Raw genomic sequence first — 26,223 nt, 5'->3', positions numbered from 1 at the left:
ACACCTTCTTCCAGATCATTTATATAAATCACAAACAGCAGAGGTCCCAATACAGAGCCCTGCGGAACACCACTAGTCACAGGCCTCCAGCCGGAAAAAGACCCTTCCATTACCACCCTCTGTCTTCTGTGACCAAGCCAGTTCTCCACCCATCTAGCCACCTCCCCCTTTATCCCATGAGATCCAACCTTTTTCACCAGCCTACCATGAGGGACTTTGTCAAACGCTTTACTAAAGTCCATATAGACAACATCCACGGCCCTTCCCTCGTCAACCATTTTGGTCACTTCTTCAAAAAACTCCACCAGGTTAGTGAGGCATGACCTCCCTCTCACAAAACCATGCTGACTATCGTTAATGAGTTTATTCCTTTCTAAATGCGCATACATCCTATCTCTAAGGATCAGGTATCTCTAAAACATCAGGTAAACGTTCAGACAGCCATTGGTCGGAGGGCATGCACAAGAGTCTGTAATGGGTCTTCGGAGGCAGAAGTCCCTTCACCAGAATCCGTCTATTTACAATTCCAACAGTAGTGCACAGGATGCTATCAGAAAGCAGTCTTCCTTCGGGAGTGCCAGAGGAACTGACACTCCCGGTTAAATACAAGGAAAAGATTCCCTGATTGGCCCATCAATTGACTCCTTAATCAGGGAGTTCATATTCCAATAGGCTAACCTCAATGGCCTGATTGAAGTCATTACAGAGTCAGAAGCCTGTCTGCCAGCCAACACTTAAAGGGCCAATTAATGCCATTAACTTATCAATGGTAAGGAATTTTACGCTGCCCGTGCAATTTTGTGGCCATCACACAGACAGCACAGGCCAACACAAGTTCTCATCTAAGGGGCTCCACTCAATAAGCTTTCAGATCGTCTGCAACCACAACACACACATCTTGCAAGTCTGTGCCCATTACCCTGGCAGCTCACATGATGCTTAATCTTGCAACACTCACAGGCGCCAAGGCTATTCCCTGCTGCTTGTTTGGATATCTGATTCCTAGGTGACAAGGGCTACCCCCTGAAAAGGTGGCTCATGATCCCACTCCCTCACCCAAGGACTGAGGCGGAGGAGAGGTACAACACTGGAGAGGACCATTGGGCTGCTGAAGGTGTGGTTGAGATGCCTGGCCCAATCAGGTGGGGCATCGCAATATCATCCAGAGTGAGTGTCTCTGCACAACCTGGCTCTGGCAAAGGGAGACTGATTGGAGGATGAGGATCTCAAGACGGCTCCAGATGCCACGGAGGATAGATCGACTGATCGGTCTGATGAGTAGCCCAGGGAAGTACAAGGTGAGGATGTGGATGCAGATGTCAAGAACCTACAGGGAGCGAGGGACACAAGGGAGGCCTTGATAATGTGTACTTTCAACCAGGCTGCCATGGCTTCGAAACCAGCTCATGCCAAGGCTGCTGCCTCCATACAAGACATTTGTGACGCACAAACTCAAGATCCTGCTAACCATGTAATAAAGTTTAAAGCCCCTGCCAACCCTCGCACCTACAAGAGACACCATGCAAACTCAGGCCATTACAGTGAAATCAATGTTTATGGAATAAACAAGAAACGTAACATTTTCTGGTTTTAACAATCACACCATCAAGAAAGTTTTGAGATATGAACAGAAACAAAGTTACCCCTCAGATGATGTGCTCAAGGTGCCTTAACCTTAGGGTTTTGGCTGGAACGTCTTGATCCCCACTCCCCCGCCCGAGCTTCATTTGAACCTCCCTGCTCATCACTGATGGACGGACACAGAACAGGGAGGCTGGGCGCCTCATCCATCTCTCACACTGGCAGTGAGGGCTTGCAGGTCGGGGCGTAACCCCCAGGAACCCCTGATTCTGTTCCTGGAGCTGCTCTCCATTAGCGTCGCAACTTTTCGTGAAGGATGCTGTGCTCAGAGTCAACGCAGTGCTCACATTCCACATGGACATCACCATGACAGAGACGATGGACAGGGTTATTCTCCCTTTCCACAGAGTGTTTCGCGGTGGCAGGATCCTATTGTCCTGCTGTGATCAACGGGGTTTCCCTCTTGAATGCATCCCTCGCCGCTGGGAAACTCATGGCGGGGTGTACCTTTAGCAGGACCATACGATCCTGCCGGTATTGTACCAACCGACTCGAGAACAGCTTCTTCCCGGCTGCTGTCAGACTTTTGAATGGACTTACCTCGTATTAAGTTGATCTTTCTCTACACCCTAACTTTGATTGTAACACTACATTCTGCACTCGTTCCCTTCTCTATGAATGGTATGTTTTGTCTGTTTAGTGCGCAAGAAATAATACTTTTCACTCTATGCTAATACATGTGACAATAATAAATCAAATCAAAGATTTCAGCGCATTGCACACAGACCCTTAGGGATCGCCACCAGATCTTCCCACGCATCCCGCTGGACATCCAGCATCTGCTTCCTGATGGATAACTCCAAAGGCTCATCATCCCCTTTGAACACAGCATGTTCCTGCTCTCTAGCGGCCTCCAACTGACGACACCTGGGCACTCTCTGCCTCTGCCAGCTCCTCATGCGAGTGTGCCCTGTTCTCCCCATTATGCAGGACTATGGGAGCCAGTGAACTTAAGCCCACCAATTACTAGTCTCTGTATTGGTGCCTGGTTCAGAGAGAGGGTGTGATGCAGGTGCAGGTGTGAGTGTATCCTCCTCGGGAGGCTCTCGGGGACCCTGGAGCCTCTTGCAGATGAAGCATCTGCAGGAGAAAGATAACATTCCAGCACATTCAATCATCAAATAGTCAACATACATGCTGATGAGACAATGGAGAACGGCACATGGTGCCAATTTGGGAAGATAAATGGGCACTGATGCTTTGACATCTCTATTTCAGCTGAGAAGACTAAAATTTTTGCTCTCCCTACCATTTCATATTTGTGCTTTGCATTGTTACCTTTCTCAGAGGCCCCTGCCTCATTGTGTCCGGTGGAATGAGCTCCGCAGTGGCATTCTAGTTCCAGGGTGTCCATGTTGTAATGGCTGAATACCAAGAGATTGGGTTCCCCACCATCCATTCTTCAGTGCTCCATCACATTATGGCTTCACATCTCCTGCAAGCGATTTCATCATTAGTGCTAATCCTTTTCTTGCAGCACCATTCCAGCATCGACTGACACTGTCCACCTCCCCTTGTTGCCCCCCCCCCCCCCCAAAACCAGGTTGCGGGGCACAGCACATCTCAGCCTTCAGTGCACTCAGGCCAAGCGGTCAGACCTTCCAACTTTGGCCAGCGCAGGCTTCAGTGCAAGTTGGCACACACGCTCTTACTCCCCTGAGAGTGATAAGGAATGACCATGCAAATAAATATCTCCCCCACTTCCCAAGAACATAAGCATGTCACGCCTGACACTGACCTCCTCCTTGCAGCACTTGTCTGTGAAGCGAGGGGCAAAGTGCCCACTGGACATGTCCTCTCACCTTCCATGCCCACTGGGTGATGAAACCATTAGTGCTGCATGTATCTCTTCTTTGATCCTGTGAAGAATGCTCCCATGGCCTTCCTCACCCAGGCGGGGTCGAGCCCAACTTGCTCTTGCCCCCCCCCCACTTCTTTCATCCTCCCCAAGACTGTGGTCAATATGGTCTATCATATATTATTATCATTAAACTAAAACTCATCAACTCCCCAACAAATTGCAGAAAGGCTTCACCAAGCCTGCATGTTCTTTATTCAGACCCAGCCAATTGTACAGAGGCACTATAATCTTACAGGTAATATTTGATCCTCTTAGTCCAACACCACATGAAGGAACAGTGTTAATATATTGTCCAGGTTCTCATGTCAGGAGACTCAAGTACATCACTTTATTTGTTTCAATTCAAAATTCTACTTAAGGGTTTGGCATGAACATTATTGTGCTTAAGGCAACCTTTCCTTTAACCTGACCTGGCTGGTAATCCCAAGCAGTAGCTGCGAATTAAATGCAGTGACCTGGGACCTCTAGGTCAGGCGGTTTATGACATTCTGTACACAAACAAGTGTAATTCAGTCTTTTGATTCGCTTGCATTCTCCTCCTTTCTTAATTCTCCGCTATTTAACATTCTTTACAGATCCCACACCACCAGGTGCACCAAGAAATCTGTGGAGAGGCAACTTCACTGCAAGCCGCAATGGTGCTTTCAGTCTTCTCATTCACTGGGATCCACCCCCAGAGGAAGACCTCTTCATTCACCATTACAGAATTTACTGGAGTCAGTGGCTTTCCAGGAAGACTGTTTTTCTCACAAAGAAAGAAAATTGGAAGATAATTGAAGGAGTAAGTTTAAAATAGCTGTGACTTCCTGTATTTCAATCCCTATCGGAAAGTGCTTTCCAGGAAACTATTATTTTGTTTGTATCTCTGGGCCGGTTTTCCCCTGCAGACTTTGGAATCTTGCTGAATTAGTCGAGTGAGGGAGCAAAACCCCACATTGTGTCGGACGTAGTCACGCAGCTGTGATTTTTCCCGATTTTGCCAATTAATGGTCAGAGGACAGGATTGGCATCCAATTAAGAGCAGTGGGTGGGTTTTCTATGCTGGAGGGGCAGTAGGTGTCCTTCTAGAAGCAGGCTTCCTCTTCAAGGAAGTAAAGTGCCCCAAGATGGAGATACCACTCCAACTTTTTTGACTTTCGGTTGACGAATGGCTTTAGCAACCGGGCAAGGAGAGAGAAGGCCTCAAAATCAGCTAGAAGCCCTGCCCACCATCAACCTCCACTGCATGCCACCTCCCCCATCCCAACCCTCACCCCATCAGGTCTGCCATTGGGAAGCATTTCCAGGGACCAGCATAAGACCATAAGACCATAAGACATAGGAGCGGAAGTAAGGCCATTCGGCCCATCGAGTCCACTCCACCATTCAATCATGGTTGATTTCAACTCCATTTACCCGCTCTCTCCCCATAGCCCTTAATTCCTCGAGAAATCAAGAATTTATCAATTTCTGTCTTGAAGACGCTCAACGTCTCGGCCTCCACAGCCCTCTGTGGCAATGAATTCCACAGACCCACCACTCTCTGGCTGAAGAAATTTCTCCTCATCTCTGTTCTAAAGTGACTCCCTTTTATTCTAAGGCTGTGCCCCCGCGTCCTAGTCTCCCCTGTTAATGGAAACAACTTCCCTACGTCCATCCTATCTAAGCCGTTCATTATCTTGTAAGTTTCTATCAGATCTCCCCTCAACCTCCTAAACTCCAATGAATATAATCCCACGATCTTCAGACGTTCATCGTATGTCAGGCCTACCATTCCTGGGATCATCCGTGTGAATCTCCGCTGGACCCGCTCCAGTGCCAGTATGTCCTTCCTGAGGTGTGGGGCCCAAAATTGCTCACAGTACTCCAAATGGGGCCTAACCAGTGCTTTATAAAGCCTCAGAAGTACATCCCTGCTTTTGTATTCCAAGCCTCTTGAGATAAATGACAACATTACATTTGCTTTCTTAATTACGGACTCAACCTGCAAGTTTACCTTTAGAGAATCCTGGACTAGGACTCCCAAGTCCCTTTGCACTTTAGCATTATGAATTTTGTCACCGTTTAGAAAATAGTCCATGCCTCTATTCTTTTTTCCAAAGTGTACGACCTCGCACTTGCCCACGTTGAATTTCATCAGCCACTTCTTGGACCACTCTCCTAAACTGTCTAAATCTTTCTGCAGCCTCCCCACCTCCTCAATACTACCTGCCCCTCCACCTATCTTTGTATCATCGGCAAACTTGGCCAGAATGCTCCCAGTCCCGTCATCTAGATCGTTAATATATAAAGAGAACAGCTGTGGCCCCAACACTGAACCCTGCGGGACACCACTTGTCACCGGTTGCCATTCTGAGAAAGAACCTTTTATCCCAACTCTCTGCCTTCTGTCTGACAGCCAATCGTCAATCCATGTTAGTACCTTGCCTCGAATACCATGGGCCCTTATTTTACTCAGCAGTCTCCCGTGAGGCACCTTGTCAAAGGCCTTTTGGAAGTCAAGATAGATAACATCCATTGGCTCTCCTTGGTCTAACCTATTTGTTATCTCTTCAAAGAACTCTAACAGGTTTGTCAGGCACGACCTCCCCTTACTAAATCCATGCTGACTTGTCTTAATCCGACCCTGCACTTCCAAGAATTTAGAAATCTCATCCTTAACGATGGATTCTAGAATTTTGCCAACAACTGAGGTTAGGCTAATTGGCCTATAATTTTCCATCTTTTTTCTTGTTCCCTTCTTGAACAGTGGGGTTACAACAGCGATTTTCCAATCCTCTGGGACTTTCCCTGACTCCAGTGACTTTTGAAAGATCATAACTAACGCCTCCACTATTTCTTCAGCTATCTCCTTTAGAACTCTAGGATGTAGCCCATCTGGGCCCGGAGATTTATCAATTTTCAGACCTTTTAGTTTCTCTAGCACTTTCTCCTTTGTGATGGCAACCATATTCAACTCTGCCCCCTGACTTTCCTGAATTGTTGGGATATTACTCATGTCTTCTACTGTGAAGACTGACGCAAAGTACTTATTAAGTTCCTCAGCTATTTCCTTGTCTCCCATCACTAGATTACCAGCGTCATTTTGGAGCGGCCCAATGTCTACTTTTGCCTCCCGTTTGTTTTTAATGTATTTAAAGAAACTTTTACTATCATTCCTAATGTTACTGGCTAGCCTACCTTCATATTTGATCCTCTCCTTCCTTATTTCTCTCTTTGTTATCCTCTGTTTGTTTTTATAGCCTTCCCAATCTTCTGACTTCCCACTACTCTTTGCCACATTATAGGCTCTCTCTTTTGCCTTGATGCATTCCCTGACTTCCTTTGTCAGCCATGGCTGCCTAATCCCCCCTCTGATAACCTTTCTTTTGTTTGGGATGAACCTCTGCACTGTGTCCTCAATTACTCCCAGAAACTCCTGCCATTGCTGTTCTACTGTCTTTCCCATTAGGCTCTGCTTCCAGTCGATTTTTGTCAGTTCCTCCCTCATGCGCCTGTAATTACCTTTATTTAACTGTAGAACCTTCACATCTGATTCTGCCTGACAGCTTCAAATCATAGACTTTTAACATGGCCAGTTGGTTACTCACTGCCTTCTCGGGTGGGATGGAGTAGGGAAGCTGGCTAGCAGCATGAATGAATGCATCTTTGTCTCCCATCAGGGCCTAAGAATTAGAGTAGAAATTCTCACAACACCAGGTTAAAGTCCAACAGGTTTATTTGGTAGCACAAGCTTTCAGAGCGCTGCTCCTTCATCAGGTGTGTGGGTGTTGTGTTCACAAACAGTGCATATATAGACACAAACTCAATTTACAAGATAATGGTTGGAATGCGAGTCTTTTCAGGTAATCAAGTCTTAAAGGTACAGACAATGTGCGTGGAGAGAGGGTTAAACACAGGTTAAAGAGGTGTGTCGTGTCTCCAGCCAGGACAGTCAGTGAGATTTTGCAAGCCCAGGCAAGTCGTGGGGGTTACAGATAGTGTGACATGAACACAAGATCCCAATTGAGGCCGTCCTCATGTGTGCAGAACTTGGCTATCAGTTTCTGCTCAGTGAATCTGCGTTGTCGTGTGTCGTAAAGGCCGCTTTGGAGAATGCTTACCCGAAGATCAGAGGCTGAATGCCCATGACTGCTGAAGTGTTCCCCGACAGGAAGAGAACACTCTTGCTTGGTGATTGTCGAGCGGTGTTCATTCATCCATTGTCGTAGCGTCTGCATGGTCTCCCCAATGTACCATGCCTCAGGACATTCTTTACTGCAGCGTATCAGGAGACAACGTTGGCCGAGTCGCAAGAGTAGGTACCGTGTACCTGGTGGATGGTGTTCTCACGTGAGATGATGGCATCCGTGTCGATGATCCAGCTCGTCTTGCAGAGGTTGCTGTGGCAGGGTTGTGTGGTGTCGTGGTCACTGTTCTCCTGAAGGCTGGGTAGTTTGCTGTGGACAATGGTCTGTTTGAGGTTGTGCGATTGTTTGAAGGCAAGAAGTGGGGGTGTGGGGATGGCCTTGGCGAGATGTTCGTCTTCATCGATGACATGTTGAAGCCTCCGGAGAAGATGTCATAGCTACGACATCCCAGTCCAACGCTGGCATCTCCACATCATGGCTAAAAATTAGAACACAGAATCCCTACAGTGCAGAAAGAGGCCATTCAGCCCAGCGAGTCTGCACCAACTTTCCGAAAGAACACCTCACACAGGCCCTCCCCTCCACCCTATCCCCGTGCATTTACCTTGGCCAAGGCACCTAACCTGCACATCTTTGGACTATGGGTGGAAACCGAAGCACCCAAAGGAAACCCACGCAGACACAAGGAGAATGTGTTAACTACACACAGACAGTCACCCGAGGCCGGAATCAAACCCGGGGTCCCTGGCGCTGTGAGGCAGCAGTGCTAATCACTGTGTCACTGGGCCACCCTTATGTTTTCAGTATTCAGTCTTCTGTGTCTGTCCAGGGAATACTAAGTGTGGAACTAGGCATTTTCTTGGTCACTGCTAATAAAATGTGGACAAGGTTGCAATAAGTATATTGCAATATTCTTTGATCTGCTTTTCCCCTTCCATCATTTGTCTTCAGAGGTGGAATAATGTCCTGCTAAGACTCAACCTGAGTCATTGGCTGGTTTCATCAAACAAGCTGAACAAAAGATTGGATATTTTGGCACGAGATGATGCCTCAGAACCATTAGTTCGCAACTGCAAAGATCTAGGCCGCAATTCTCCCAGCAATGGGGAGGTGATGGCCTAGTGGTTATCGCTGACTATTAATCCAGAAACTCAGCTAATGATCTGGGGACTCGGGTTCGAATTCTGCCATAGCAGATGGGGGAATTTGAATTCAATAAAAAATTTCTGGAATTAAGAATCTACTGATGACCATGGAACCATTGTCAATTGTTGGAAAACCCATGTGGTTCACTAATGTCCTTTAGGGAAGGAAATCTGCCCTCCTCACCTGGTCTGGTCTACATGTGACTCCAGAACCGCAGCAATGTGGTTGACTCTCAACTGCCCTCAAACAACTAGGGATTGGCAATAAATGCCGTCCAGTCAGCGACGCCCATGTCCCACGAATGAATTTTTAAAAATGATCAGTCTTAACAGGATAGCAAACCTCTTTTGTATACTAGATAAATTCCAGTTGTTGTGGCAGGTTTGAGGCTTGCTTGATTCAGTTGGGTCACAAATTGGACAAAGGAACTCACCGGTTAGTATCGCGTCTGGGAAAGGACAGTTAAGGCAACTCAGAGCTGAATTTAAATGGTAACCGGGATACTCACACGCTTATCGACAGTGGGGGCTGGAATTAACTGACAGATGCTTGTTTCGAATTGTCAACTTGGAAAGCTCAATTTTAATGGTATATTTGTAATGACTGGGGCCAGGCGGCTCTGAAAAAAAGAACAAGATGACTAGGTGGTGAAAACATGTTAGGGAAGTGGCTAAGAAAAACTAAAACAGAGGTACAATTATTCTTGATGATGAGGTTAGCCAGTGAATTTGATTAAAGAGAAATTCAGAAACAAAGAGTAAAAGTGCAAGGGAAGGAGAACTGAGGATAGAACCAAATTTACTGGGAGCTCGAAGGAAGTACAATCCATACTGAATGGCAAAGTTGTAAAAGGACATTCTGACCATTCAAACTGGAGCATACTACAGACCTCCTTCTGACCCATCCAGACGCTGAAATGTGCTTTTCAATGCCCTGATAGTCCTCTGGATCACCAGCTGTTATTTAGGGCACTTTGAGGTCATTAGGCGTGAGAGCAAGGGTTATACATTGTCCCATAGAAGGCAGCTGCGGATATGATCCTTTTCTCTCACGAGGTCAGGGAAGATTGAGTGACAAAAGCTGAAGGCATCATTGAAACTTCCTGCATATCGCACATTGGCATAATTGACACTTTAATTCTGGTCACACACTATCGCATTTGGAATACTGCGCCCAGTTCTGGTCGCCACACTACCAGAAGGACGTGGAAGCTTTAGAGAGAGTGCAGAGGAGGTTTACCAGGATGTTGCCTGGTATGGAAGGGCTTAGTTATGAGGAGAGATTGGGTAAACTGGGGTTGTTCTCACTGGAAAGACGGAGGATGAGGGGTGACCTAATAGAGGTGTATAAAATTATGAAAGGCATAGATAGGGTGAACGGTGGGAAGCTTTTTCCCAGGTCAGTGGTGACATTCACGAGGGGTCATAGGTGCAAGGTGAGGAGGGGGAGGTTTAACACGGATATCAGAAGGACGTATTTTACACAGAGGGTGGTGGGGGCCTGGAATGTGCTGCCGGGCAAGGTGGTGGAGGCGGACACACTGGGAACGTTTAAGACTTATCTAGATAGCCACATGAACGGAGTGGGAATGGAGGGATACAAAAGAATGGTCTAGTTTGGACCAGGGAGCGGTGCGGGCTTGGAGGGCCGAAGGGCCTGTTCCTGTGCTGTATTGTTCTTTGTTTGTTCTATCTGGGCATAGAGGGAGTAGGACACATTCCTGAGTGGGCACTCTCAATGTCATACGTCCCCTTGATTACCAATACCAGCTGAATATATGCAACAAATTTATACAGTAATGTGTGATCAGTCTATTCTTCCATCTTTGCTTGAAGTACAGTACATACTCAACATTGAGCAGACTATAACAACTGACATTGAGAATGGCTCTGTAAGCCTTTTTTTAATTAAAACTATAAAGAGATACTGGGTTGCACAGTATCTCAAACATAATTGCCTCCTTTTTTTAGAAGGACACAACTAGTAGAAAACTTCAACAAGAGTGAAGCACACATATAACTTTTAATGATTGGTTCTCAAATTAGGGGCCATTGGCTCCTTGAGGTCCACTCTCTGTGGGTCCGCGAGTGAGCAAATGAATGGGAAGTTGATGGCCTAATGGTATTTTCGCTAGACTATTAATCCAGAAACTCAGCTAATATTCTGGGGACCCGGATTTGAATCCCGCCACGGCAGGTGGTGGAATTTGAATTCAAAAAAACATTTCTGGAATTAAGAATCTACTGATGACCATGAAACCATTGTTGATTGTCGGAAAAACTCATCTGGTTCACTAATGAAGGAAATCTGCCATCCTTACCTGGTGTGGCCTACATGTGTCTCCAGGCCCACAGCAATGTGGTTGACTCTTAGCTGCCCTCTGAAATGGTCTAGCAAGGCACTCAGTTCAAGGGCAATGAGGGATGGGCAATAAATGTTGGCCAGCCAGCGATGCCCATGTCCCATGACTGAATTTAAAAAATGAGCAGCAGCTTGGTGCAAGTCAGGAGATGGTTGTGGAGTGTGGTTGCATGTGCAGTGGACTGACTGTCTCCTCTAGGGAAGCACACATGGAGGAGCACTGAGAGGATCACCCCCAGACAGAGCTGCAGTTTCAGGCTGGCAGTGGGCACCAGGTTCTTATTCTGTCACAGGTTGCGAGTGTCATTGGTAAGACCAATATTTGTTACCCAACCCTCATTGACCTTGAGAAGGTGGCGCGCTGCCTTTGTGAACCGCTGCAGTCCATGATACACAGGTACACCTGTAGTATGGTTAGGTAGGGACTTTGATTACAGCACTGAAGAAATGGTGATATATTTCCAAGTTAGATAGTAGAGAGGAACTTGCAATTGCCGGTGTTGCCCTGTGCTTGCTGCTTTTGTTCTTGTACTTAGTATATCATAGAAACGTAGAATCCTACAGTACAGAAAGAGGCCATTCGGCCCATCGAGTCTGCACTGACCACAATCCCACCCAGGCCCTACCACCATATCCCTACACATTTACCCACTAATCCCTCTAACCTACGCATCTCAGGACACTAAGGGCAATTTTAGCATGGCCAATCAACCTAACCTGCACACCTTTGGACTGTGGGAGGAAACCGGAATTAAGATATGTTGCAGGTTACGAAGGTGCTGCTAAAGTAAGAGATCAGCCTTATTCAAAAGAAGGAAATTTTAAATATTTAAGTCGGCCCACCCATCTCACTAATACCTGCAAGTAAATATATGTTTTCTTAAAAGTATTATGAAAACAGTTCACATGAAGCTCTTTTACATTCTGAGTATCATGAGGTGGGGATGGGTGGGGTTTCCATGATTACTAATCCATTTGAAAAGGAGTTCTCCAACCAAGGAGGTTTGAGAACCACTGAGCTAAATTATATTATTCACCATCTCTAACATGCCATCCAATCCCTGCAGCACCCAACATCAACAGTTACGGAAGGCCTCAGGCGTACCAGCAAACACTGCATGCACCTTCAGAAGGGCCACCCAGGTACAGAAAGGACCATAGAAGAGAGGCAGACAGCCAGACCAAGGCCACATCAACATGTCCAAACAAGAGCTGTGGATGATTATCGCTCTTGGGGTTAAAGGGATATGGGAGGGAAGGCGAGATCAGGATATTGAGTTCGATGACCAACCATGGTCAAAATGAATGACGGAGCAGGCTCAAAGGGCGGAATGACCTCTTCCTGCTTCTATTTTCTATGTTTCTGTGACCGCCTTGGCCAGGCCCAGGAACAGACCCATGGAGAAATCCCACACCCCCACTCCACGCGAGGTGGCCAAACATCAAGAATGTGTAGTGGCTGTGTGGGCAACGATGGAGCCGGTTCCAGGAAGTTTAAGCACAAGCGTATTTTTATGCAACTATAGAAATCGATAATATGCTTCTTGATATTTCAAAGGCCCTTAAAACAAATACTCTGAAAATATTCCTCCTGCACCATCAAAAGGCTTCAGAGAGCCTCAGCTGCACATCTGTTTATGAGATAAACATATGAGAATAATTTGTAGGCTCACATAGCTATCAGTTACTGCAATGTTGTTTTCACGCCTGTTGTGTTGCTGCTTGACCTGTGTCAGCTGGGAAGAGTTGAAATGTTACGGTCAAGTCCGATTTTTGGTGCAAGAGCTGTGTTAAACCAAGGGGGAGTTCAAATAGCACTAAAATCAGATATAATTTTCAGAGTACCGAGTGAAGAAAAGTCTCATTGTTTCAGGCAAATTAAACACAGTGTTGAAAAGAAAACCTAATCAATGTGATAGTTGCCAGTAGTCTGAGAGCAGGAAGGCACTGTGCCACAGAGTGGTGAACGCAGGGGCTTTACACTTGTGTTTTTCCATACACTGACTTAACTGTCTCAGCCAGGGCATCAAGAGGAGGAGTAATTCAGAGAATCAGCCTCATTTTTTGATGCATCTCCTAGAAAGAGTTCAATCCTGTTAGAGCTGATAAGTGATACCAGAAAATCGCACTAAATCTCCTCCTGCCACAACAACAACAAAAGTGAAAAAAAGACGGCTTTCTGAGTATAATTATGATCACAAATTGGAGGGTTCTGGATTCTAGTTTTCACAACCAGGGGTATTGCTGTAAGTCACAGCCAATAATCTACTATCTGAGATGGGGAGATGGTGGCTGAGTGATAATGTCACTAGACTAAGCGACACAGTGGTTAGAACTGCTGCCTCACAGCACCTGGAACCCAGGTTCAATTCCGGCCTCGGGTCACTGTCTGTGTGGAGTTTGCACGTTCTCCCCGTGTCTGCGTGGGTTTCCTCCGGGTGCTCCGGTTTCTTCCCACACTCCAAAGATGTGCAGGTTAGATGGATTGGCCATGCTAAATTGCCCCTCTGTGTCCCAAGATGTGTCGGTTAGGGGGATTAGCAGGATAAATTTGTGGGGTTACGGGTATAGGGGGCAGGGGTTGGTCTGGGTGAGATACTCTGAAGGAAATTCGGTCTGGGCTTGATGAGTCGAATGGCCGCCTTCTGCACAGTAGGGATTTTATGACTAGCAATCCAGAATTTTCTTGGAACTTGGGTTCAAATCCCACCAGTGCAGCTACTGGAATTTGAAGTCATAAATAACTGGAATTAAAAAGTTCGAGTGGAATTTTCTCGTTTTTAGGCAGAATGATGCAGTGGAGGGGGTGGGGGTTGTGGGGGGGGGGGGGGGGGGGGCGGAAGGGAGATGGAAATGGCGTATAAACTGTTGGCCATAAGGGCAGCTTCCTCTGCTGGATTTTTAGGGTCGTAGAAGAAATAAGATTAAGGGTGGGGTCCCATGACGTCACACTGGTGGGACAGGCTCAATTAGTCTGTAAAAGAGGGGCACCCCAATTTAAAAGAAACATGAATATGAAATCCTTTCCCCCCCGACTCAGGGAATCTCCCCCCCCCCCCCCCCCCAACCCTGCCACAGAGCTCCCCCTCCCTCATGGAACGTTCCCTGGCATGGCTCCCTGGTACTGCCCCAGATAGACTCTCTCCCCTGTGGAGGATGTACACCTGTGTACCTCCAGCAGCTACTGCTCACCAGGTCCGTGTCGTAGGGGACTGTCATGATTCATGGCACACCAACAGTCCAGCAGGGAGGACTGTCAGGTATAAAGGCCTGATAATTATATGTAATATAGTCCAAAGATTTGCGAGTTAGGTTGATTGGCCATGCTAAATTGCCTCTTAATATCAGGGGGACTCGCAGGGTAAATATATGGGGTTACGGGGATAGGGCCTGGGTGGAATTGTGGTCAGTGCAGACTCAGTGGGCCGAATGGCCACCTTCTGCACTGTAGGATTCTGTGTTCAACATAACTGCATTCAAGTGGGGAACCACTCGTTGAACATCAGGATTTCTGTTACATCATTGGTGGGGGGTGGGGACAAACGGAAAGGGAAATCCCACTGGCACAGACCGCACTTTGGGATTATTGTGGGATTTCCCGCTCCTGCCGTCGATCCCACCCCGCCCAAAAGCAGGAATACTCTCCTCCCTACTCCCCGAGTCTCAGTAATGGTGGCCATAAAACCATCATTGATTGTTGTAAAAACCCGTCAGGTTCACTAATCTCCTCTCAGGACGGAAATCTGCCATCCTTACCTGTGATTCCAGACCACAGCAATGCGGTTGACTCTTAAATGCCCTCTGAAATGGCCTAGCAAGCCATTCCATGGCAATTGAAGAAGGGCAACAAATGTTGGCTTTGCCAGTGATGCCCACATCCCATGAAAGAATAAAGAAATATTGTCCCCATGTAATTAAACTTTTCCTCCAAGGTCCTTGATAATTACTTCAGATCAGTATTTTGGAAGCTTGTTGCTTCATATCATCTTTCAGAGCATGGTTAAAATTTTCTTATTTTGACTAACACATAATTGAGAGATCAGTTATAAGTGAATGAGTTATTTTCATTAACTGGCGTGACACAGATCAGTTTTGTTTTGGCTACTTTACTCTTCATATTTTGAACAGATGTTAACACTAGTTTCTTGAAACAAAAGGATCATTCTTGGGTGTTAACTAGCTAACTAGCATAAAATGAAACCATTTCCTTTTTATGGTTTGTTTTATTTGGACAGTTTTCAACTTCATCCTATTTCTTGTGTAGCCTTAGGAGGTTATGGATGATTCAGCTCGCCTTAAATTTCATGTTTAATTTTGCACTCGATGATATGTATATTGACATAGCATAGACAATCAATGCTTGCATTAGATAATTGTGTGGCATTGTTCTCAGTCCGATCACTGACAGACTGATTATTAGTTTATTAAATTCCTGCTGCTTTGTAGAATAAAGATAGCGAAGAGACCATCTTAAAGTAATTTTCTCTCAAGAATAATACACTAAACAATTTGAGGAAATTCCTCATAATAGTCCATGAATGAAAACCATAGCGAAATTTGCCCCATCTCTAACAAAGTACATATGTGATAAATTAAATTGCAGAATATTCCATACTAATTTGGTCAACAACATTCAGGTTGGTGGTTCAGCAAAACTCAAGTCAATGAAATTAATTCCTTGGCTAGTTTTAGTAAGAAACTAGCTAACTCGCTTTGTCCAGGATCTACATATTTTGTAAGGTCTATTTCTGTTAAGCTTTTTCTTAGATTAACTCACTGAATGAATAATTCTAAGAGATTGTGGATCATTGATTTACAAATCTCAATATTTAATTTCATGTGCTATTTATGTACCCACTCGGCAAACCTGTTTATGTCTTCCTATGTACTTTTATTAATTATTAACTATCCGCCCCAATTTGGTATAATCTGCAATTTTTGACATCGTACCTCTAATATTTTTTTTTCCCTCTCATTGTTTGTACCAGTGCCAATTAGCACGTGGCTCAGATAATAATCTGGAGGTTACCACCTTTGACAACCTGCTTTTTAATTTAGCCCCTAGTTGCCGATACTCCTTCAGTAGGACATTCTCCCTATTCTTTTCCATGCTAAAGTAGATCACAGCAAACATTTCCACCCTCCCTTTTCCAGGTTCTTTTCAAGCCACATCAAAATATCCCTTATCCTGGCATCAGATAGCTAAAGTGAACTGGGAAAGTAAGTTTAAAATGTAGGACAGTAAGCATGCAGTGGCAAACTTTTAAAGAGATATTTAGCAACTCTCAGCAAAGATTTATCCCAGTGAAACAGAAAAACTCCATAAGAAGGATCCATCATCTACAGCTAAATAAGAAAGTTAAGGATAGTGTCAAATTGAAAAAAACACTGCAATTCTGTGAAGATTAGTGATTTGTGCAAAGATTTTAAGAACCAGCAAGGAATATCTAAAAAAAAAGGAGGAAGGAATTAGAAATGAAAGAAGGCTAGCTAAAAATATTTAAAAGACAGGGAGTAAGTGTTTCTACAAGTATTTAATTGAAAAAGAGTAACTGAAGCGAGTGTTGATACTCAAGAGATTGAGTTTGGGAAATTAATAATGGAAAACAGAGAAATGGTAGAAGCATTGGAGAGATATTTTATGTTTGTCTTACTTCCCTAAGACACTTGAAAGACAAGAGGTGAAATGGAGGGAGGAATTTAAAACAATCACCATTAGCAGGGAAAATGTCCTGGGAAAATTATTAGACCTAATGGTGGAGAAGTTCCCAGGAGCTGATGGCTGGTATTGTGGGACCTTAAAAGAAATGGCTGCATAAGTAGGAGGGGCATTGGTTATAATCTGCCAAAATTCCTTAGATTCTGGAAGGGTCTCAGCAGATTGGAAAATAGCAAATTTAAGAAAGGAGGGAAACTAAAAGTGGGAAACTAGAACCTATTGTTAAGGAGGTTGCGGCAAGATAGTTAGAAAATCGTAACGCGATCAACTGGTTTTGTGCAACAGAAATGATGTTTAGCTAATTTGTTAGAATTCATTGAAGAAGCAACAAGCCAACTGGATAAAGGAGAACTTGTAGATGTGCAGGGAGATTATCTGGCCCCATTTTCAGCAAGTGGGAATGGCAGAGGGGGCAAAGAATCGACAGGAGTCTCAAAAGAGTGTTTACGCCGGTGGGATTTCCTCACTCGATTGCCCCCACTAGTGGTGTAACGGGATTCCTGCCGTGCGATTTAAATACAATTGGCAGGGTTCCCCAGGAGAAAATCCACCCCCCCCCACCCCCACCCCCAGGCAGCATGACATCATGCTACCTGGGTTCCCGACAAGTTTTTACAAACAGGGAACTGGTGAACAGAACCCGCCGGGGCATGCACAGGTAAGTACAGCTCCCAATGGGGAGAGGGTCTTGCCTGGGGCAGTGCTTGGGCAGTGCCAGGGTGCAATGCCGGGAACTGTACCAGAGACAGTGCCAGGCAGCAGTCTCGGGATGCTTCTGTTGGGGAGGTTTGGGGTGGGGTTACCGGGGAGTTGTGTGTCCATGGCGAGGTTCCTATTTTTATTTTTTAGATCAAGGCTCCTCTTAGCATGACGTCAACAAACCTGCCTCCAAAATATGTTTTCAGAGTGTTTAAAAATTCAACGTGTAAAGTTGGCAGCACAGCTGGTGGGCTATACACTGCTTTTCCCACCCAACTTAACACTGGAAAAAGAAGAGAAAATTCCATCCATGGTGTAGTTGAATTTCTGGAAGACATTTGATAAGCTGTGGATTTGGTGGCGGGCGGGAACGGAAATTCCAGCAGGATCCAAATAGTTGGAAACCTACTGGTGTAAAGTCATGCAGTAATTCTCCCAATGGAGGGTCAATGGCGAGTCAGTCTTCCCTCTGGCTGGTGGCATCTCCGTCATTTGTATTTATTTGCATCTCATGAATGCTCATTAAAACACCTGCCCACCAGCATCCCATCAGGCCTTTCAATCTTGCGTCACACCAGCATGAAATAATGTTGGTCTAAAACCTGAATGCCACTGAGTGGCATGCACAGAACCATCCCCAGTTCGCAAGAGACTTCGGGGCGAGCGCAATAACGCCCTCCTGCCATAGTGCAGCACTGCTCCTGATGCGTTGTATATCACTTTACCAGGGCAGACCAGTTCTTGGCTCCGTCTCCATGTCGATCTGGTCTTCATGGACACACCGGGCTGAAATCCCTCGCTTGGAACTTCATTATTAATGCTCAGGTACGTTCTCTTCTGAGTCACCTGATTTGTCCGCCCACATCAGTTGGATGGTTCAAAGGTCCTGCTGCCATACTTAAACAGCAAGTTCATATCACTGTCTCCAGCCCAGCTGTCTTCACCAGACCATGCAGGGTGTCAGCAACCCAGAGAACAAAGGCTGACAACCCCACAAGAAGAAGTCTGTTCCTTGATTCAACCACCCTCTTCCCCGAGCCCATCACCTGCAAGGTGTGCATGTTGCTACCTTGCAGAATTGAATTTTCTGATTGGAGGAATGGCGTGGAGAGGATAGATAGTAGATTAAATTTGATGGAAAGGGATCTGCTTTTCACACTTGACCTTCATGTACCTCCTTGTGAATCAACCTCTGAGCTAACTGAAGACTGTCTGCAGAATTTTGCTGTCTGGGTTATCCCATCCTCCCAAGCCGGTGAGAATGGGGTTCAGTAGAAATACCGATCCAAGCACAGTTACAATATAGAAACATGGCAGCATTCAGGAAATTTCCTTTGCATTAATAGAAAGAAGATCCCGGCCAGTTTATAATCTTGCATTTACTTATACATTTCTTTTATAGGGAAAGGATGAAGTTGAGATTAAAGGTCTGCAGCCAAACACGGAGTATCTGGTACAAGTACAGGCGGTGGCCAACTGGGGGCAAAAACGCATAAAGAGCAGCAAAGCTTTGTTTTTTTTTAATACCCCTTCCACAGGTAAGAGCAATGAAACAATTCCTACTATTCATACCACCCATGACTTAGAACAATTAAGCACAGTAAGAAGTCTCACAACACCAGGTTAAAGTCCAACAGGTTTATTTGGTAGCACAAGCCACAAGCTTTCGGAGCACTGCCCCTTCATCAGGTGAGTGGGAGTTGTGTTCACAAACAGGGCATATATAGACACAAACTCAATTTACAAGATAATGGGTGAAATGCGAGTCTTTACAGGTAATCAAGTCTTAAAGGTACAGACAATGTGAGTGGAGAGAGAGTTAAGCACAGGTTAAAGAGATAAATGTGAGTAAATTGAGTTTGTGTCTATATATGCCCTGTTTGTGAACACAACTCCCACTCACCTGATGAAGGGGCAGTTCTCCGAAAGCTTGTGGCTTGTACTACCAAATAAATCTATTGGACTTTAACCTGGTGTTGTGAGACTTCTTACTGTGCTTACCCCAGTCCAACGCCGGCATCTCCACATCATTAGAACAATTAAACCATACCTGCTATTGCTAACACTTGTACATTAGAACAATTAAATAATTTTTGTTATTGGTTACACTGAGAGTACTGAAAGCCTTTCTATTTTTTTCTAATGCTTCTAATACAACTAGAGTAGATGTTAAAAGTGGGCTTCACAGAACACAGGGTTCTTTTCCAATCCAAGGGAAATGCACCTTTATTCAATTCACACCCAATCTTATTCGTGGATAGAGTGGCTGAGAACAGAAGCTCATAATCCCTACGGTGCAGAAGGAGGCCATTCTGCCCATTGAGTCTGCACCGACCACAATCCCACCCAGGCCCTATCCCCATAACCCTACTAACCCCCTGACACTAAAGGCCAATCAACCTAACCTGCACATCTTTGGAGTGTGGGAGAAAACCGAAGCACCCAGAGGAAACCCACTCAGAGATGGGGAGAATGTGCAGACTCTACACAGACAGTAACCCAAGCTGGGAATCGAACCCAGGTTCCTGGCGCTGTGAGGCAGCAGTGCTAGCCACTGTGCTGCCCCTGTCTTTTGGTCACCAGAATGCTGACCATAAGACAGAAATCTTTCCACAGGGCAATGCAACAGTACTCCAATGTATGGCACCAAAATCAATCAGCCCGTGCACTTTACTGATGTCCTTCACATCTGCTAATAATAAATAACTGTTTTAGTTACCAAGTGACATTGAATGTGAACGTGGCCAGCTCCAGATCTCTTCATAGAAGTGTACAGTTATTTCTGAACACAGGTTCGCAGTATTTTTACTGTCATGGAGCAAACAGTTTAGGTGCTATTTCACTTGTCAGAGCTCGAAAGTATAATCACAGTGTACATATTTTGGTTTTGATAAATGTGTGATGAATTCACATGCAGCGGGCAGTAATTGTTAGGACATTTGGTATTGTAACACGGGTTGAAGCATGAGAAGCCCTTGAATCTGAAACATCTGGTTTAAGTGTGAGGAATGGAGCTTGAACCCAAGAAAAGGAAATGTGGCCACGAGAGTACAAAGGGATTTGAACAGTGCCAGTCACATTGTCTGATCCATTCCGCAGGTCAAACATTTATGTCTGAGGTCTTGTAAATATGCTGCCTGGGGGTTGGGGAGGGTGCATGTTTAAAACACTTTGAAGTTTAGCTGAAATAAATTACTGCAGAACTTTGTACCACATCAAGAATTTACACTATGTAAAAATATACCATGGAAAATATTTAATGACAGCATTCTCAACTCTGTGGCTGTGACCAAAGATTATGTGAATTAAGCCGTTTTCCAACTGTTGCTACATTTTATGTTTTATACAAATATTTCAAGTTCTTGCACAATGTTTGGGAGGGGTGAATGGGAAGTCAAATTGCTCTTGACTAGAGTTCCTTCATCTAGACGTCCAGTCAAATCACGCTCGCACCTCAGATGAGGTGTCCAATGAACTTCCATCTATTGATGAAACGTTTGACATTCGAAGTCTGGAGGCAGCAGTTCCCTATTTCCATGGCAACCAACTGCAAGTTAAAGTATACTGGAAAAAATCAGAGGAAGGTAAGACAGTCGACCACGTTTCCCCTGTAAAGAACTTTCACAATGTTGTCCTCAGAAACAGAACTTGTACTTGATTCATATAACTTAGCTGATGTTATTTTACCACTTTTTGTACCTGGAGCTTTAGAAACAGATTGAGCTGAACTATTCACTTTAATTGGAACAAGTATTTTTGCATGTTTGCCAGATCTAGGTGTGGGAAATTTAAGAGCCATAATCTCAACCTCACAATTAAGAGGTAGTTCAGTTTCAATCAAGACTGGAGATGTGTTAGAGTGCCATCTAGTCCTTATCCTTGGTATTTGCTCATCGTTTTTGTGGCAAGTCCCATTGAAAGGGTCTTCTGGTCTCCTAAGTGGCTCATACTCGGTAAATTTATTACCCTATCTGCCATCCTATGCTACCAGTTTGTACTTTACAACTGCTAGCTACACTGGGAGGAGACGGCTTTCAAAGTCCTACTTTAATGAGATTATGGTTCAGGTCGGAGGATTGTGAGTGGCACTGCTCACTCATTTATAAAGTCACAGACAGAATTTTATAGTGCTGCAGCAAGGTAAATTGACCTATAATTCACCTTGTTTTAAATCCAAGTAAATTCCATACCATGTCTTTTCATTTAATTTGTAAGTATGTTTAGCACAATAACAATTCCAAATGGCTATTGCAGACTGCTTTCTGGAAAAGATTTCTGTTGTCTACGTGTCTTTTTGGTAGCAGGGATTGAGGAGTTACAGGAGATTGTCTGCTGTCAGATTTCTCTCTCTAGTAATCTTTGAACAATCGTTCATTAAATAGTGCATCATTCAAAGTCCGTTCAGTTATCGTGGGGAAAATGTGAAAGACTTTGAATTGCTCCATGTTTTCTTATCTAATGTTGAGAATGTGATGCTAGAGATGTGAGGATCTGTATAACGTAAGCCAGGTGCTTTGAGTTGCTGATCAGCCAGATATCTCCAAGTGTAATACGATGACACCTTGCTAAAATATGCATTGGGGATTCAAGGGTTCCAAAGGTGTGAAACAATAAATATTCAAGCTGGTGCCACAGTCAAGGTGTTCTGGTGTGAATTAGTTAATTTCTTGATGATAACTATGCATGTAGAGGCCTCCTAACTAAGATATTGCTGTAGTCTTTGGTTTGTTGAGGAGTTTCTTTGGATCAGCCACACTTTCTGATCACTGTGAAAAAAACTTACATCTCCCAATAAATTGAAGTTAATAGTTTAACCTGAACTTCACATACTTTCACCGTAATGTTTTTCTATCCACAAGATGAATCAGGGAGGTGTTTTCCATGTCATCACTAGGTAGTAAGAAGTTTAACAACACCAGGTTAAAGTCCAACAGGTTTATTTGGTAGCTTTTGCTACCAAATAAACCTGTTGGACTTTAACCTGGTGTTGTTAAACTTCTTACTGTGTTTACCCCAGTCCAACGCCGGCATCTCCACATCATCACTAGGTAGTCCAGAATCCTCCAAATGCTCTGCATACCCACTCCATCAAAGTTAAACCCTAGCCCAGGTGTTCTTGGTGCTATCCCATTCTAGAAATGACACCGTGATACCAAAGTTTTTTTAATAACATTTTTTTAACCTGAGTTCTGCAATTAACTAACGATTTACCTTGTCAGGGATTGAATATGTGGAACACTAGGATGGCAACCCACAGAAAGAGTAGTCATTTTGCACTTGTTGCGCTTTTTGAGCTAGAGTAACAGTGTGGTGGAGTACATGTGAGGAATTTTTCACTGCAGAGCTCGGTACACCCTATCCAATTATCAATCTTTCATCTCCCAAATTCCCAGTATACACTCCCATTACAGAAACTTTGGCATTTGAGTGCTAATTTGTTAAATCCACCTGTGTAGCCAAGGTATTCAGTCTGGAATGATGTGAAATTTCAATACAAAAGATTCACTATTATCCTGAATCAGAAATGCAACATAGGCTGTGGTTAAAAAAAGGATATTAACTGTCGGGCAGCCTGCCAATCTTCAAAATCACGTAAATTACAGTAAAACACAGTTATAATGTTCCTCTGGAATGTCAAAAGGGTTAACCATTCTGCCAAGTAGTGTACAATTTTAGCTCATTTTAGTGAATTCGACAACAAAGTGGTATTATTACAAGAATTTAATTTAACATCAAAAGCGGCTCAAAAATGAATGATGTCTTCATGCTTCCTCTTTTGTATCAGTGCAGTGTGGCTTCCAATATGCATCGGTACAAATGTGGTAAGGGAAGTCAGCAGACAGATTGGGAACTTGATTCTTGACAGCTCATTAAAGGCAACAGCAGTGAGACCACCCAGATAGCCTCCTGGAGATTTCCCCCTCGTGTGAAGCCACACTTAAAAAAAAATTGGGCATTTTTTCAAGTTACTTTTTGGCTTCTTTGAATGCTAGCAGGCAGTATTTTTGCCAAGCATGAACAGATTCGGTGGGGAGTGAAGCACAGCACGTGCACATCAGTACTAATGCCTAGAACTGCTTTGCTGGTGAGCTGCGTGCAGTGTGCAGTCAGCAATGTAAGCTGTGTATCATACTCTTCTGGTATCCACCTGAGATCAGCATGGCGGCATGATGGCACTGTGTTTAGCACTGCTGCCTTACAGCGCCAGGGACCCAGGCTCGATTTCCAGCTTGGACCACAGTCTGTGTGGAGTTTGCATGTTCTCCCCATGTATGCGTGGATTTCCTCCGGGATGCTCAGGTTTCCTCCCATAGTCCAAAGATGTGCAGATTAGGTTGATTGGCCATGTTAAATTGCCCCTTAGTGTCAGGTTAAATATGTGGGACTACGGGGATAGGGTGGGATTGTTGTCTGTGCAGGCTCGATGGGCCAAATGGCCTCCTTCTGTACTGTAGGGATTCTATGATTCTATAACCCGCTTAAAAAGACAGCTTGCGAATTTTCTGGACGTATGTGTGTGTAATAGAAATATAACATTTTTCCTTGGTTTCCCCAGAGAGTCTCAAGGATCACAATACCTACCTGTTAACATGGGTACCTGAATCTTGTGCCAAGAACAATTCGCAAACAGAACGGCATACAACCGTCAAGGTTAGAAGTGCAACTGCTTAGCTTCTAAGTAATGTAAAAACAGACAATAGATTTATTTCTTGCATATGAATGTTCTAATTAAAAGCGCATTATCTAATTAGTGTTTTGTCCTTCTAGTTTAAATGAGTTGGTTTGGCAACATTGATCTCCAGATATTTAATTTATTTTTTTAAAACAAATGTTTGGAACCACAAAACATTTCATTGGAGTCTGATGTCTTATAAAGTTTCTGAGCAGTTGAATGATGTACTTTCCATTTACACAAACCCTGTTTATTTTGCATTAGAGAAATGAATGGTCCATTAATAACTAAAACAGGGAATGTTAGAAAACGCCCATCAGGTCAGGCATCATTTGTGGAGAGAAATATAAAATTAATGGCATTCATCAAAATGTTCTAACTGGACAGAGCATTGCATTTCAGAAAGAATATCAGTAAAACATTTACCATGACATGGACCAAATTATAAAACAATCATGTTCTTTGCTTAAGATAAAGGCAAAATACTGTGGATGCTGGAATCTGAAACAAAAACAGAAAATGCTGGAAAATCTCAGCAGGTCTGATAGCATCTGTGGAGAGAGAATAGAGCCAACGTTTCAAGTCAGGATGATGCTTTGTCAGAGACGCTTCCTCTATTCTTTGCTTCCTCTTTATATTTCAGGGGGGATCTTGTGAGGTAGTGGTAGCATCCCTATCTCTGGGCCAGAAGCTCCAGGTTCAAGTTCCAGTTCTGGACCTGATGGCCATGGAAGATGTGTGCATAACGTGGTCAGGCAGGTTGATTAGAAGCCTGTGAATCCTTCCAATATGCCTAATGGCAGGCAGCAAAGAGCGGGAAAGTTTCTTGGTCAGTTGTGCTGCAAAGGGCAATGGCAAACCACTGCAGCACTTTGTCAAACACAATCATAGATCAATTCAACGGAAGTCCATTGTCACCAATGCCACCTTAGGGCATGGTACCTGAAGGAGGAGGAGTTCCTCCACTGACATGTTCTTTGCTTAAAAAAACTGAAACTACAATTGGCTTAGGCTGGATTTTCATGGAGACAGGCCAACTGCAGGGCTATTTAAAAATGGCAGGCGGGACCTGGTTGTAGTAATGCGCTCCTTCTATTCCCAGTCCCATCAATTTTCATGAGCCCAGCACTCCCGACTTGGTTGACTGTATTGTGGGGGTAGGCATTTCCTAATCCTTCATAATTTTCATGGAGTCTGGCAAGTTTCACAGCTCCTCAGGGATAGTTAGCCCTATTGTGGATTCAGGATCTTCTTACCCATGTCACCTCATGGTCCTTCATATCCCCATGCCAACTCAATGCCAAACCATGGCCTCCAGCCACTCCCTATGGCCCTCAAACTCTCCATACCAGCTCATGCCCCCCAACCACTTTCCACGGCCCCTCATACTCTCTATCCCATCTCAATACCAACTCATGCCCTTTCCATATCCATTCCCCCAGTATGCACTATTGTACATAACCAATGGACCACATAATAAAATGGCAAGTGTGGAACTGCTGAGGAAAAAAAGAGCACTCATTCAGAAATGTTCTGGCCATCTGGGTTTCCAACTGTCCTCATTAAGTATGCTTGACTAAGAGCCCAGACCAATAACAGCATTCACTCACAGCAGAGAATCTGTTTTGACAAATGAAATGGATTGTTGGCTTTGCTTGATTGATATCCTTCAGTGGTTATAATAAGTTGTTCTTTCCGTGATCTCTTTTGTCAATACCTCAATGTTTATTTGGACAAGATTAAAAGTATTTGAAGCCTCTGTTACCAACATTTAATGGTCGATCCGACTGATACATTTAAAGGAATGTAGGAACCGCAATTGTGAATGGATGTTTTTATCTCTGAGCATATCCACACATCCTTGTTATTATATGGTTCATTGGTGATGTGCATAGTGCATGCAGGGTGGATAGACATGTAAGGGACATGAATTGGCACTGAGTTAGCATGGAGAGTATGAGGGGCAATGGTGAGTGGCTGGGGGATTGGGTTGGCATTGAATTGGCATGGTGAG

General features: G+C 44.4%; 1 protein-coding gene across 2 annotated transcripts in view; it reads left to right on the top strand.

Annotated features, from left to right (window-relative positions):
- anos1b (anosmin 1b) overlaps positions 1-26,223 on the top strand; it is a 147,840-nt gene that overhangs the window by 90,584 nt on the left and 31,033 nt on the right. For both annotated transcript variants that reach the window (XM_078206350.1, XM_078206358.1), the window contains exons 7-10: positions 4,078-4,283; positions 18,939-19,074; positions 20,965-21,120; positions 24,093-24,187. In XM_078206350.1, the coding sequence (XP_078062476.1) occupies positions 4,078-4,283; positions 18,939-19,074; positions 20,965-21,120; positions 24,093-24,187 (593 nt within the window). The remainder of the gene's footprint in view (positions 1-4,077; positions 4,284-18,938; positions 19,075-20,964; positions 21,121-24,092; positions 24,188-26,223) is intronic.

This window comes from Mustelus asterias, chromosome 3, assembly GCF_964213995.1.
Source record: "Mustelus asterias chromosome 3, sMusAst1.hap1.1, whole genome shotgun sequence".
In the NCBI taxonomy this organism is placed as follows: Eukaryota; Metazoa; Chordata; class Chondrichthyes; order Carcharhiniformes; family Triakidae; genus Mustelus; species Mustelus asterias.
The sequence above is the reverse complement of the archived record's forward strand: the minus strand, read 5'-3'. Positions and strand labels throughout refer to the sequence as shown.